Source organism: Cololabis saira, chromosome 2 (genome assembly GCF_033807715.1).
Source record: "Cololabis saira isolate AMF1-May2022 chromosome 2, fColSai1.1, whole genome shotgun sequence".
In the NCBI taxonomy this organism is placed as follows: Eukaryota; Metazoa; Chordata; class Actinopteri; order Beloniformes; family Belonidae; genus Cololabis; species Cololabis saira.
Genome location: NC_084588.1, coordinates 42,115,878 through 42,130,272, shown reverse-complemented (window position 1 = coordinate 42,130,272; position 14,395 = coordinate 42,115,878). Strand labels below are relative to the sequence as shown.

The 14,395-nt window shown below is 44.9% G+C and overlaps 1 protein-coding gene and 1 long non-coding RNA gene across 8 annotated transcripts in view; one reads left to right on the top strand and one right to left on the bottom strand.

Annotated features, from left to right (window-relative positions):
• Positions 1–14,395, top strand: part of chd9 (chromodomain helicase DNA binding protein 9) — a 119,416-nt gene that overhangs the window by 50,198 nt on the left and 54,823 nt on the right. For 5 of the 7 annotated variants that reach the window (XM_061745818.1, XM_061745808.1, XM_061745799.1 and 2 more), the window contains one exon: positions 9,857–10,275. In XM_061745818.1, the coding sequence (XP_061601802.1) occupies positions 9,857–10,275 (419 nt within the window). Of the gene's footprint in view, positions 1–6,668; positions 7,012–7,796; positions 7,836–9,856; positions 10,276–14,395 lie in introns of those variants that run through there. The other 2 variants (XM_061745827.1, XM_061745837.1) reach the window with 2 other exon arrangements.
• LOC133463988 (uncharacterized) lies at positions 4,189–6,751 on the bottom strand. The gene is made up of 3 exons (XR_009784398.1): positions 6,335–6,751; positions 5,492–6,234; positions 4,189–4,517 (listed from the first exon to the last, which is right to left on the bottom strand). It is a non-coding gene; the product is annotated as an uncharacterized LOC133463988 (long non-coding RNA).

Here is a 14,395-nt window from a genome sequence, read left to right as displayed (position 1 = left end):
ACCAGGTAAGCCAGAGCAGCGTCATTATTTAAAAAAAAAAAAAAGACGTGTGATGACTGATTAATCTTTCGAGGTGTGCGTCGTTTCTAACTAGTGTTAAGTGGTTATCGCTGCCAAGAAACTGCGCAACATTTTATTGTCTGAACAGCTGGAAAGGTTGTGTGGGAAAGTGGGTGAAGTGCTTTCTCACCCTCCTCACGCACTCCTGACCTGACATTTAAGTGCCAGTTGCCTGTCATGAAGTGCACGCTTTGTGTCTCGCGAGCTTGTTACCGTCTCGCTGCAGCACAGAGAGCCGGAGCGCAGTAATAACGCTCAGTTCTATCTCCAGCAGCTTCCCTAGGGGGCAGCATGCGCAGCCCGGCTTCTCTGGGTGCTGACCCCTAATATAAGATCATTAATGTGCGGGGCTGTGTTTTGGTCGAGGAGGCATTGCTAAGCCTCATGTCTCCTTTCATTTATCAACCCTGCTGCTGCCTCTTGCTCCAGTCTGGCTTTTACCCCCGAGTCTAATTAGCAGGACTTATTTATTTTCTGTTCTGCCCCTACGCAGAGAGCAATCCACTCATCAATAGGTGAGGTATTTGTAAGCGGTTACAAGGCGTATGTGATCATTTTCTTCTCCGTTAGTAATCTCAAACGACAAGTCTCCTCTGTGTACGCAACGTTGAGCAACGGAAGCGTGAAGAGGAAGACGTGGGTTAAATAAACGCTGGGGCTCAAAGTGATGAGTGTATTTATTGGGCACAAATTTATGTCAATGTAGTAAAAACAATTTAAAAATACATATCCTTTTGAGGCTAACTGAAGATCCTTATCTAAAGCTTCATACTGCTGATCATTTTGATCAGACTTTTCAATCATTTGAACGCCAGTTATGTTTACTGTCACAACCTCCTCTAAAGTGACAGATGACAAGAGTACCAGAACTCTGTTGCAAATCTTTTTGGGACCCTGGTTTGTGCTCTGAAGCAGATTGAGATCCTGATCTATTCATCTGATAGGTTATAAACACTGGAGTTTAGACTGATTACTGCAGGCTTAAGGCAGCTGATACAAACAGACCCGGTAAGCTCATCAGGAGAGCTGGCTCTGAGCTGCAGCCTGGGTGGGGGTGTAGGAGAGGAAGATGCTGAGGAAGCTGCCCAGTTTTTCACCTCTCACCCCCGAGTGAGACCCTGACACCCTGTCAGAGCACCCCCAGGCGTAGGCTGAGACCCCCGAGGTGCACCCTGCGCTGCAGGGGGTCTTTCCTACCGCTGTCAATCAAACTGTGTAGCCCCCACCGCCCTCCTGCAGGGGGGATGCATAATTAACAGGCTCATTCATTTTCCTGTGCAATATGATCGGACTATCAATATCCTCATCGCTGTCAGGTGCAACATCTCTGTTAAAAACATCTGTTTATTTTCAGTTCACTTGTTGTCACATGTTTATTTGTTTTTTCTGTTTGTTGTTATTTAGCTTACATTTTTATACTTTATTTATTTTTCAAGCCACTATTCTCCACGTTCATTCAGATACATTTAGATTATTTATTTTTTAATTTGCATTCTTATTTTGATGTGTATTTACTTATTCTCCTCCTGTAATTGTGTATATTTCCCTAATATTTGTTTATTCTCTGGGACAACAATATCCTTCGGGATTTGTAAAGTTCACATCATCCCATTTTATCATCAGCCTGGCCAGTTATCAGGGCTGTTTAAAAAAAAAAAAAAAAATGGGTATCAGTAATTTTGTTCGTTTTTTTTAAATCAAATTGGCCGTTTAAAAACAATAACAATGAGAGAAAACAAACAAACAAATATAAATGATCTACTAAATGCTCCTTGTGGGTGCTGCACTGTAATATTGAGGTGTGTGCCACCTTTATCGCTGCATGATTTGCTAGCTATTGCCATATGACGCCCCTGACACTGCGTCCGAGTGCAGAGTAACGTGTTTGCAGACAGGGGCAGCGTCGCGTAGGAACGAGGCACAGCAGAACAGCTGGAACAGCAGCTGCTGATACACTGAAATACACCAGACAAACCTTTACTCCAGTGTTGCAAGGTGTCACACTCATATTCTGTGACGGCACCCATGTCCTTTTCCCACTGAAAATGCACAAATGGTTGCATTGCGTGCAGGTATTTAAAGTGAAATTAAAGTTCAGACGTAGCCATCATCTTGGAGTCACAACTGTTCCCGGTGCACTTGGGACAAACGAGGCATCAGCCTCGAGGCCTTTACTTCCCCCGTGTCTGGGTTTCAACATGACAGCAGAATAACGCTCCCGCTGTCGCTAAACAGAGGGAGCGTTTGTCTGTTTCTAAAAGAAATAGTCAGTGCGTTTACATGGGAAGTTTAATTCCTCTTTAATTCAGAATTAAAATTAAATCCGATTTAAAATGAGTAATAATTACCATGTATACACCTAATTCCGAATGAAAATGGCCATTCCGAATTAAACTTAATTCCGAAGTAAGTGGCTGCTTTATTCCGATTTTAAATCCGAATACAATAATTCCGCGATCATGTATACACTCATTCCGCTTTAAATTAATTCCGGTCTTTCTGCGCTGCTCGTTCCCTCGCCCGTCTGTCGCGATGACGCTTATATTCTGCGCTGGGCTTGTTTTCGAAACAAAGTTCAAGATGGCAGCACGCAGTAAACGGTGGTCAAGAGCAGAGACGATTTATTTGATAAATAGCTTGGAGGACCTGGAAATAATTAAAAGAACAGATGGCAGCAAACTTAGTAGCGGCTAAGTTTGTTTTTCTTCCGGGAGACGTAACTTCCGGTCCGCCCCCCTATCCAATCAGAACCTTCCCAACCCCCAGACCTTAAGAGGAATTGGATAAAGCCGATCAAACGTGTTTTCCATGTAAACCATAATTCGTAATTACTATTTCCATGTAAACTCGAAGGAAAATAGTTTAATTCGGAATTATTTAATTCGGAATAATGAATTCCGAATAAAAAAACATCATGTAACCGTGGCCAGTGTACTACTGGGAGCTAGTTTTACTTTGGGGTTAATGTTTTGTGTTTACATAAAAGGCAAAAAAAAGAAAACTTTTTTTGTAGGAGTATGTGTTCTGATTTTTTTGTTTCTGCATAGGTTTAAAAATATTGGTCATCAATCTCTTTCGTTGCTGCATCAGCCTTGGACATTTAATAGCGTGATAAATGACAACTTTCCATATTATTGGCTCCTGATCAAACATAATCCAGTCTGGGTTGAATTTGAATATATTTGACATTTAATTTGGCACAAACTTTGGGTCTCTAGAGAATCAACTTTTAGCTAAAATGAAAGGCAGCATATTTCTTACGTTGTGTGAACAGATATCTCATAATATCTGAAGGACACTTCATCAGAGTTAACCATCAGTGCAAGCAGCATAATTGCCCACAATTATGAAAGTTTAAAGTTGAAGCCAAATCAAATGTGCCTTTTCTGCATAAAAGCTCCAACATGCTCCCTCTCCACTCAGATCACCACGGCTAAAGCTGTCATTAACACAGTGTAACGTTATAACTCAACCTGACAAGGATCACATGGGAGTGTAGCGGCGGGCTCGGAGACACCCGTGGGTGCCGGCCACCTCGTCTGCTTCACTGAGTGCGTTGCTTTCACTCAGCTCTCATCTTCCTAATGGTGAGTTAGTGCACACTCTGGCTGTGGTGCAGGCGCGGAGCGAGAGCAGCGGCTGGCTAATGCACACTGTTTGATGAGGAAGTAATGGAGTGTGCAGAGACAGACACCTGTGCCTCTGCAGCCACCCGCCTCTTTGAGCCTGCGCACAAATGCACTCTTCTTTTCTTTTTTTTTTCCTCAGCGTGCTTCCTTTCACCAGTTCTGCTTCTCTCCGCCCCTCCCACCGCCGCTCTCTCCTCCCTCTTATGTCCTCAAACGAAACCCCTCCTCTTCGTACAGAGCTGCCAGACTTGTTTGCATATTAACTGTCTCGTTGCCAGGAGCTGTGGCCGTGTCATTTCACCGTTGAAGCATGTGGACAATATTCACTTGTTGGTCTCTTTTCGTCTTTCTCTCAGAAAATGTTTTAATATGTGACCACTTCAAGCCACGTGTCTTCACTAAGTGTTTCAACTAAGGTGCTTTCTAGACTCATTTGATCCTTTTAAGCTGCTGTTTCAGTGTTAGATTTTCAGGGGAAAGATTATTATATTAAGAGTTTTTGGTGGTGACGTTTCAGAAATGACTATTGGAGGATTGGGTGTTTTTTGTTTTTGCAGAGAATCAGTTTCCTTTTATTAGTGGAAACCTGTTGTGCTGGGGATGCTTGTGCTGTCAACTCGGGGCCCAGGTATCGTACCCTGTTGGGCATCATCCCACGATGGATCTGTTTAACTTGGAGAGCAAGCGTGTGATCTGCTGTAGAGGCCAAACTCCAAGGCCCGGCTCGGGCAGGTTGATCCGGTCCCTGCTGCCCCTGCTGCTGCTGCTGCTGCTCGTACTCGCAAAGAGCAGCCGTCGCTTTTCCACACCAGGCCGCCATCTGTGTCTCTGTAGGAGATATGAAGTTGTAAGATGTTAAACAGTAAAAACCACTGAGAAGGACGGAGACTGGCTTCGGTGCCAGTTTCATATCAAGACATCTCAGTAAGATACCCTAGATGACGAGAGTCATGGCGAGTATTAATACCCGTTTCAAGTTAAAGCCATATCGGGTAGGGCTGTGCGATTAATCGATTTTAAATCTAAATCGGATTTATTAATCAAAATCGATGTTAAAAAAGGAAAATCGGAAAATGGATGTTCCTTTTTTGCAGCTGGCTGCATTACAGACAGAGCTCTAGTCATCTTTGTTTGGTCAAGAAAATTGTAAATGTTGTCACTTTACTAAACTCAAGGAGGATTTACAGTATCTTTCAATTGCACTTCATTCCCAATAGGGAAATTTGTTTGCTATTTTTCTTTAAAAATAAAGATAACATATTTTAAACAATTTATTCCATTGTGTTTTGTAGTTTTACCAAAAAAATCGGGATTTTATTTTTGTCCAAAATCGCCCAGCCCTAATATCGGGTATAATCAACATGCGGTTGTAAATAACTCTCTAGTAGTGACATGGACAGGAACGGTATAGTGTTGTAAAGGATAACATTGAGTAGAAAATGCAGAGCTTACAGAAGGTCATTTGCAGCGATGACTTGTGATGTTTCTTGTGATTCATTTATTAATTTTTTCGAATCAGCAGCTGCGTATTCAGACCGACTAGTGAGGATATGTGAAAAAGGGTGCCCAATCCTTTGAATCATCATTTACTGCCCCGAAATATTACAGGCATTTTAAACTTTGAATATCGTGCGTTGGAACTGTTTCAGTCAAAACTAAAACAGCTGACAAATATCAGTGTGTTGGGTGGGAAACACATCTGTTGGGCTGGTTTGTGCACAGTAAATATGGACCGGGGGGGGGGGAAAGAAAGCTGGTGGGGTATTTACTCCGCCCTGACCCAGTAGCGCTGAGTACTGTACCTGGCTGGAGGCCAGCCATGCGTGTCTAAGTGATTCCCGATACCATGTGCGACTGGCGGCACATGGCCCCGGCAGCGCGGCGTCAGGAGTTCCCTGAAAGGCCCTCTCCTGCCCCCGACGTCTCCTCCGGCTGCCAGAGAGACTTGTATGTCTTGGACACGTCCCAGCTTCCCCTCTGGAGTTTCTTTTTTCGTCCAGTTTCACCACAGTGACCCGATCTTGACTCGGCGGACGCGTTTGGATCCATCAGCGGAGGACGTGGAGAAACCTCTCCGGTACTTCACGGTGCTCGTTTCCTAAAGTCCTTGGTTTATATTCCCGGGATCCTTTCAGCTGTTTGGGGATGGGTTTCTCTTTTCTGGATGATCTCGTGTGCAGCATCCAACACGAGGATGCAAAAAGCTGCGAATCTCCCAATCTGTGGTCTGGGAGAGATCCAGTACTTTGGGGGTTAAGTTGTAAAAGTTAATGTAATAACTGCTAGCACCATCTGCTGGCCTACTTCCTTACAAAGAGAGAGAGAGAGAGAGCATGTGTGTGTGTGTATGTGTGTGTGGGGGTGAGCGAGAGAGCGAGAGAAAAACGAGTCCTGGTTTTAACGACATCTCTAATATTCATGCTGATGCATTTTGCTGCTTTGTGCTTTCATTTTCCACCACTCCGGCTGCCAGGGTCTCGCTCGGCACACACGGCCCGGCAAGGCAGAGGGAACGGCGGCGAGGACCAACCGGGGACGGTATAGGCTGGGGGGGGGGGACAGGACAGAGAGGAATAAACAATCCACCAAACAAGCCAGGAAGACGAGAGCGAGGCTGTTTCTGGGTAATCACAAGAGTTACCTACCTGATCCTGGCCGGCGAGGACGACGGCGACGACGGCGGCGAGGAGGAGCGGCACCACGAGAGGCAAGGCGGAGAGAGGAATCAATGAGGGGGGAGGAAGGAGGAGGCAGGGGAAGGCAACTCTGACACGAGCGACGGGAGCAAGTTGGAGCCGGACGACGGCGGTGGCAGCGGCGGCGGCGGAGCGGCACACAGCGGCAGAATGAGAGCTTCCTGGACTGCCACGCACCTCCTCTACCGCCAACAGCGCTGCTCCCTCATCACCCCGTGAAGGGACAAACGAGGGGGGGGGGGGGTGGGAGGGGGGAGAAAGAGAGCGCGAGAGCTCCCATGCGCTCCTCTTGAGCCCTGCCCGCTGGGGGAGGAGGAGACGAGAACAGTTGGAGCGCTCTCTCGCCCGAGGAGAGGAGCTGACCGGGAAGGAGGAGGGGAGGCGCACCAGGACGGACGGAGAGAGGGAGAGAGGGAGAGAGAGAGAGAGGGGAGGGGGGGACACCACAGCTCAAGGAAGAGTGAGAGAAATCCACTGTAGAAAAAGGGAAGAGTGTTTGTAAGAGCAACAGCGAGAGGAGAAAACCCGGCGAAAGGGCAAAGGCTTTTGTTAGCCGGCTGGAGAGAGGGAGTAAAGGGGAAGGAAAAAAACCCACCATGTCTACAGTGAAGAGGCCAAGAGGAAGGGTAAGTGAGCTGCTCTCTGCGCTGGGAGGGAGGAGGGACGTGGACGGGAGGAGGAGGAGGAGGGGCCCGGCAGGAACTGAACAACCTCCTCTGCTACTGGCTCATGCTGCACTGCCGCCATCTTGAACTCATTGCTTTTTTTTTTCCTCCTCCTCTCCCCCTTTTTTTGTTATCCCCCTTCATACTCATTTGCTTATCTCCGCACCTCCGCTGTCTCTCCATTTCGGAGATGACTTTTCCATCCGGGCTCACGCTCACGGGGGGGGAACGCTGTCCTCTCCTGTAGTTCATCCACGGTGTGTGATGTGTGTTTACGGGGGAGAGAGTGTGTTTGTCCCCCCCGAGCTGAGCCCGTCACTCACTACATGTGGAAAATACAAGGTGTGTGTGTGTGTGTGTGTGTGTGTGGGGTGGGAGGTGGGGACCAGAGAGGTGTCCGGCCCAAACGGAGCTTACTCTACCTTTTCATGGGCTGTAATGGTCCCTGCCGTTTTTCTGGGCCTGAATGCTGCTCGAGAGATTGAAATCACTGCAGTGCTGGCAGGCTGTAATTTCAGTTATTTATAGATGTATTACACAGCTGCAGCGCTCTCTCCGTTTTGGTGCATTTTATCTTTTCTCTCTCCCTCTCTCCTCGGTCCCTCTCGCTGATAGAGAAGCCTGTTTTTTATGTTGTATTTCTGTCTTCCTCCCTCCTTCATGTGTGCACTATGTTCTTTTACTTGTGTGCATTACTTTCAACTCCTCCCTCTCTCGTCTTTTAGTTTTTTTTTCCTTCTCCTTCTTTACCATTAACTTGAATGGGAACATTCCAGCATGATCCGGTACATTTCTACCTAATAACCTCAGCAGCGTCGCACACGTGAAAATCATAATGCAGCTCTTGTGTGTATGTGTGCCTCTTTTTTTTTCTTCTTCTTCTTCTTCTCTCACTCCACTTCCTTTCCGAATGAATTGGTAGTTATTCGTTCCCTGCCCCCACTTTGTGAGCGAGGTTCAAGCTAATTCTCTTTATTTAGCTAGCCCTGTGGAAAATAAAGCGAGCGGCTGTGCCAAGGCCATGTAGGCATACGCAACACATTTTTAGATTAGGTCATCCATTTATGGGTTCCCTTTCCGCTGGGCTCCGAGCCCACAACAAGCCGCTTGTGCAGGCATAACCGCAGTCATGCCATCTATTATTCACATATTATCATGTATCAGGCAGGCTGGATTATTTATGTCTGCGGGGCACGCTGTAACCCGCCACAATGGCCGAGTGTTGGACGGCCTTTTTGGCACAGCGTACATACTGTACATGCCCGCACAGTTCACGTCACATGATATCCGTATGATTTAGAGTAATCCTTAAAGGAAAGGGAGTCTTTTATTTATTTTTTTTTGTAAAGCCAGAGAGTGGGAAAGGTTTCTGAGAGTTGGGGAGAGTAACAGGCAGAATGAGGCAGGTTCACCTGCCACTTCAGCGTCAGAGATGGAGACAGCAAAAGGCCCGGCCGTCTTGACACAGCACTCTGACGACTGACAGGTGGTCACATTGCTGCACATGCTGTCGTAAACGCAGAAGAGTTGGTTCAGCTTCAGTCTTATTTACATGATAAGATCTCCCGATGTTGTCACTCAGATAACCGTTTCATCATCGGGCATCTTTCTCTTCTTCTAATCAGAAAGTATGCTTCATGAAAACAAACCCGGTTAGAAAAATAAAGCTACCGTGTCGTTTTTTGTTTTTCTTCTGGTGATTCAAAGATAATATTTTTCAGAACTGTGATGGAAATCCTGTTTTTTATATTTTTAAGTCACATGATGTACCAGTTGAAGCTTCAGAACAATGGACGTCCAACCTTTCCTGTTTATATTATCCTTACATCCATTATTCGGCGGTCTGATGGGGATCTGTTACCCATCAGCCCCTTCAGTGTGCCTCATCATTGCATTGTGCAGTTTGCTGTGTCTCTCACATTCTGGGCAGAACAATACACTTTCCCCTCAGCTGTGTGTATATAGGTGTGTATAGAGCATGCACATACCTGTTCACAGTGGTTCTGCAGACTCTGTGTGTCTCAGCTAGTGTATAGATACCTATGACTGTACACTTTCCTTTAGGAACTGACTCACAAGATGGGTTATGAATCGCATAACACATCGAAAGTTGTATGAGTCATGCTCACGTTTTGAAGTCGTGATCAATAACCTCCCAGAAATCCTGCAGACGTCACTGCCCTCACATATACGAGACTTGCCCTGCGATGATTCGTTGCATAGATATACAGAGATGGTTTTATTGGTTGCATAAATTAAAATTAGCCTTCCGAGATGAAAGAAGTTCCGAACAACCGTTACACATTTCTTGCAAGGACAAGACTTTGTTGCATCGCATGACTCAGTGGAAACTTTTACTTATGAAATATTTGAATATCACTTGAGTTATGAAAGAAAACTGATGGAAATGATTGATAAGAAGCACTGAAAAACATTAGAAGACCTTCACAGAACTATAAACCATCTCTGTTTGTTTGTTTTTAAGTCTACTCAACACAACGTCCATCTGTAGGGAGAAACTTGATTATGTAGTGTTCTCATATTTGAGGAAATACATTCACACTGGATGGGTGAAGCTGGGTTGGTACATGAACATGGCGCTTGATCGGCTGCATGGCCTCTTATCTTGTTGAGGTTCCATTTAGACCCACCTGTTTTTTTCAAATTTATTTGTATTTTTTTGTGTGTTGCCAAGCTTTTTTACAAGTTTGAATCTACATGAGGGTAATTTAACACAACTGTAGTATTTATGAAAATAATTGTTATTGTAAATTGTAAATGCAAACTTTTCTTCCATCTTTTTTAGCCTCGAAAGAACACCAATGGTCCTGGCATCCAGATGCGGGTCCACAGCCCGCCAGTGAAGAGCAGCTCGTCGTCCTCTTCATCGTCGTCTTCATCGTCATCCTCCTCGTCATCCTCCTCGTCCAGCTCCTCGTCGGAGAAGAGGTTGGCGCGGCGGCACAATCCGATGGATTCAACTCCTCAGGACAAGCAGGAGAAGGCCAACAGAATAATATCGGAGGCTATTGCTAAGGCCCGGCAGCGGGGGGAGAAGAACATCCCGCGGGTCATGAGTCCGGAGAGCTTCCCCAGCTCCTCGGCTCAGCACAAACGGCGGAACCGTGAGCACAAAGGAAACGGCAAGGCCAGGCCCCGGGAGAAGGTCTGTAGGAAGGCCTGCATCGTACCCACCGCCAAGCCCAAGCAGAAGACCAAGATCGGGTACGTAGAAAGACGTGCAGCTTTGATGATTTTATTTTTTGGTTCAGATAAGTTTGCCCTGGTTTACGTTTGAAGGACGAATGCTTCAGTGCGCTTGGGTGAAAAAACAGTGTACAGTTCACCAAAATATGAATATTATGGGAGTGGAGATAACAGATCTGTCATTTGTTGAGGTCTAACAAACCGGTCTGACAAGCTAGCGGTGGTGAATTTCACAGCCTTAGCCTGCGAGTCGGCCACCTTATTTTTCTGGTAATTCTTTACCGTGGTGCATTTTCCTCCTGCGGCTGCTCGGCACAAGCTCAAAGTTCAACCTTTACTGCATGCTGTAACAGTAAACCAGGCCTGGGCCGCCAGCGCGGACGCGGGGGGAGCAGTAAAAACTGCATTTACATGTGACGGCGGTGCCGCGGGGCCGCTTAGGCCAGCAGCGCTGATGTATAGATATCATGATCCGCCTCCCATCCCCCCCCTCTGTTTAACTGCTATAAGCAAGTGTGGAGCTATAAGCCACACCCAACACAAGCTATTAAAATATCAGCTGGTGCAGATTTGAATGCAGAGGCAGGGGACAAAGGAGCGGGATGGTGTTTAAATGAGGGAATATCAGATTGAGCAGCTGGGGGAGCGGCATTATTTTTAGTGTCAGCAGTCAACAGTCGGACTGGCAACAGCTACACTGATGGATAATTAGATGAGCTGGGTGTGCAGGGGGGCACACTTAGACTTAGTGGATTTTGTTTGTGTACGTGCGTGTGTATATCGGATAATAATAGTGTTTAAATGCAAAAAAAATGAATGGATCATCATGACACAGTCCTTCGCTGCTGGCTTGGGGGAACTCGGAGTAACTCCGACGTCTCAGCTGTTTGATTAAGGGAAAGATTGTTGATCATCTAAGAAGAAGCTCAGTTCTGATCAGTCTATTAACATTCTGTTTGATCGTACCGTTTATCAGGGATTCACTACACTTCTAAGATCAGGAAGCTTCAGTCTCGCTTGTTACTGCACACAGATCGTTTTGCCTCCTAACCACATTGCATCCGTGGAGTCACAGTGGATAAAAACATCAGTATTTCATAAAATGCTGCTTGAAGAAAAAAGGCTTCGGTATTCTTGAAGGGCAATCTGTCCCTTACTGGTCATTCAATTTTGTCACAGATAATAATCAATGTTTTAACAAGGTAATGAACTGTGCAGCCCAAGTAACCACGCCATGTGAAGAGAGCAGCGTCACATGGCCCTTTGCTGCAGAGCTTGCGTCGGAGGTTTAATCATTGTTTTTAGCACTCGTTATTCCAAAACTGTTCAACAGTTTAGAAGCTATAAATGTGCAGGACTCTGTTTTTTATACATGATTTAAATAAACCTTTGTAGTCCGTAACCTTATCTTTTTTTTTAGTTTCAACAACACAGCTGTGTCGTTTCAGCCCAAAGCTTAATGAGCCTCAGTAAAGTACAGTAATTGATATGAGAAACGTTTGAGGTTGTGGCAGTGTGAGTTTTCAGGTTTGTTGTTGTTTTGAAAGGGCGAGGTGAGATGGCTTAAAATCAATTTAATTCTTTTGTTTCCTAAAAACGTCATGTCTGGTTTTCAGTTTTAATCAATTTGTTTTCTTGAGAAAAAACGGCTACAGAAGATGAGAGAAGTCTTCAACTCAGTTTAAAATGCAATCTTCATCCATCCATCAATTTAGTTTAGTTTAGTTTATTTAGCACATACAATAAAAAATAACATCACACAAATAAGTGCAGTTAAAAGAAACTGTGCAGGGAGGAGCGAGCAAGCCAGTAGGCTTATGAGGAGCCCCCACCTAATAACATTTAACAATAAAGTTACGAGGATACAAAATCATAAAATAAAATAAATAATACATCATAAAAATTGCATGCAGAACATGAATGAAAATAAAAAATTACTGTACACCTATGATCACATGATCATGAAAATATGAATATTATGCTGAACAAATGGCAACACAGAATATGAAGTACAAAAGAAACATTAACAGTGGGAAAAGCAAGAGCTTTCTTGACTACATTGTTGAATTAAATGCTCTCTTGAAAATTCATTTTGAAAATGGATAGGGACCTACAATTGTTTGCAATATGGTACCAACTATTCCAGACTTTGACACCTCTAAACCTAAACAAAAATTGGTTTCTAGATTCCAGACATTTCGGCGGATGTAGGGCGATGTTCTGTACCTGCCTGGTCCTATTGCAGGTTGGGTTGTGATTGAGTCCGTCCCAGCTCTCTTTAAAAAAAAAAGTGTTTGCCCCCTTCCTGATTTCTTATTTTTTTGCATGTTTGTTACACAACATGTTTCAGCACTTTCATCATCAAACAAATTTAAATAGACGCTTTTTCACACAGGGCTTTGTAGGTTTGGATTTTTTTCCCCCCTTAATAATACAAACCTTCATCTAAAAACTGCATTTTGTGTTTACTTGTGTGTTACTTGTGCTAATATTTAAATTTGTTTGATGATCTGAAACCTTTAAAGGAGATTGAGGCCGGATTGTGGCAAGATTTATGAAAAAAATCCGTATACATTTTAAGTTTTCTAGTAATAATGTCAGATGAAGCGTTCCAAACCCAAAAGAATGAGCCCTCTAGTGTATCTCTCCGTTGCCTTGAACAGGCTGTGTGCTGCAAAATGTGCTGCAATTCGGTCCCGAATTTCCCGCGCTGGGCTGCGGATGTGACGTCACATGATGCTGCATGTGCGTTCTCCCCGTTCTCCCGTGCCGGCTTCGCTGTTGGCTGCAGTACCCCCAACAACCGTCGTGGTGAAGGGTGGCGCTAGAGAGTCTCATTTCTTAAAAGGAGCCTCAAGCTCCTTTTAATAATACAAACCTTCATCTAAAAACTGCATTTTGTGTTTACTTGTGTTATCTTTGTCTAATATTTAAATTTGTTTGATGATCTGAAACCTTTAAGTGCGACAAACATGCAAAAAAAATAAGAAATCAGGAAGAGGGCAAACACTTTTTCACACAACTGTAGACAAAAAACCACTCGCAGTCACTTCTATGGACAGTTAAGATTCACAGATTAACCTGAGGTACATGTTGTTGAGCTGCTTAAACTGTGCAAACTGCCGGGAGCTGAACCAGGAGCTCTCTTGCTGGAAGGCATCAGCGTTTTGTATATGTGGACCATCGTGTTCAGCACGTGGATGGAGGCTCGTTGACTGTTAATGGGAACTGTAGATGTAGTGATGTGAAGTGGAGGCATCTATCATGTCTGTCAACTGTTCCTCCACTGCAGGAAAACAGCGTTGTAGTGGGTGTTTTGAAGGTGATGTTGTCTTGACAAAGTTGGCAGCGAGTGCCACGCACTTATTCCCCTCTGCCATGTGCCTGTACTTAAGATGCTGGAGTATATTAGTGGCGCTGCAACTGATTACAGGCAAACTTTGCAGCGGACAGAACCACTTTTGGCTTTTGGTGGCAGAACATTTCCTGATTATTCTTTTTTTTAGCTGTTGCCTTTTACATCTGTGCACTCTCTGTGTCCCTCTTGGTTTTTTTCTGAACTGTGAAAGAAGGTCCAAATGCAAAATCCCTGAGCGTCAATGTGGCAGTGATGTTTAGCTGTCTGTACATGACTAGAAGCTTGTGGGAGTGTGAATATTTCATCTGAAGTGTGAAGATTCACAGCGGAGGGAACCTTTATGGTAATGGCGCTGTTGTATTTATGGGCATTTCAATTTGTCTCATAATTATGGACAATGCCGAGCTTCTGTTTTTTAAAGGGGCATCACTGATTAGGTTTCATTGTCTCAGCCGCTCCGAGTGCTGGTCCAGAGCCCTGATGAATTGCAGGGTGTAGGTGGTGTCGCAAAATCAGGCGTAAATGAGATTAATACTGTAAACTTCCAGCGTTGCATGCGTTCGCCGAAGTGCAGTGATGAATCCGCTGAGTGTAGTTTCATTAGGGCTGGCAGATCTAGGCGATGAATCACAGGAAGTCACTTTGATAGGGAGGGAATTGCTGCTTATAGAATAGCAGAGGGCTTTCAAGCCCGATGAATCTTCAGCTGGGATCCAACTCCGTTAGCTTGGAGGAACCTGTTGGGAGAGCAAACAGAGTCATGCAGTATCTGCTGCTGCG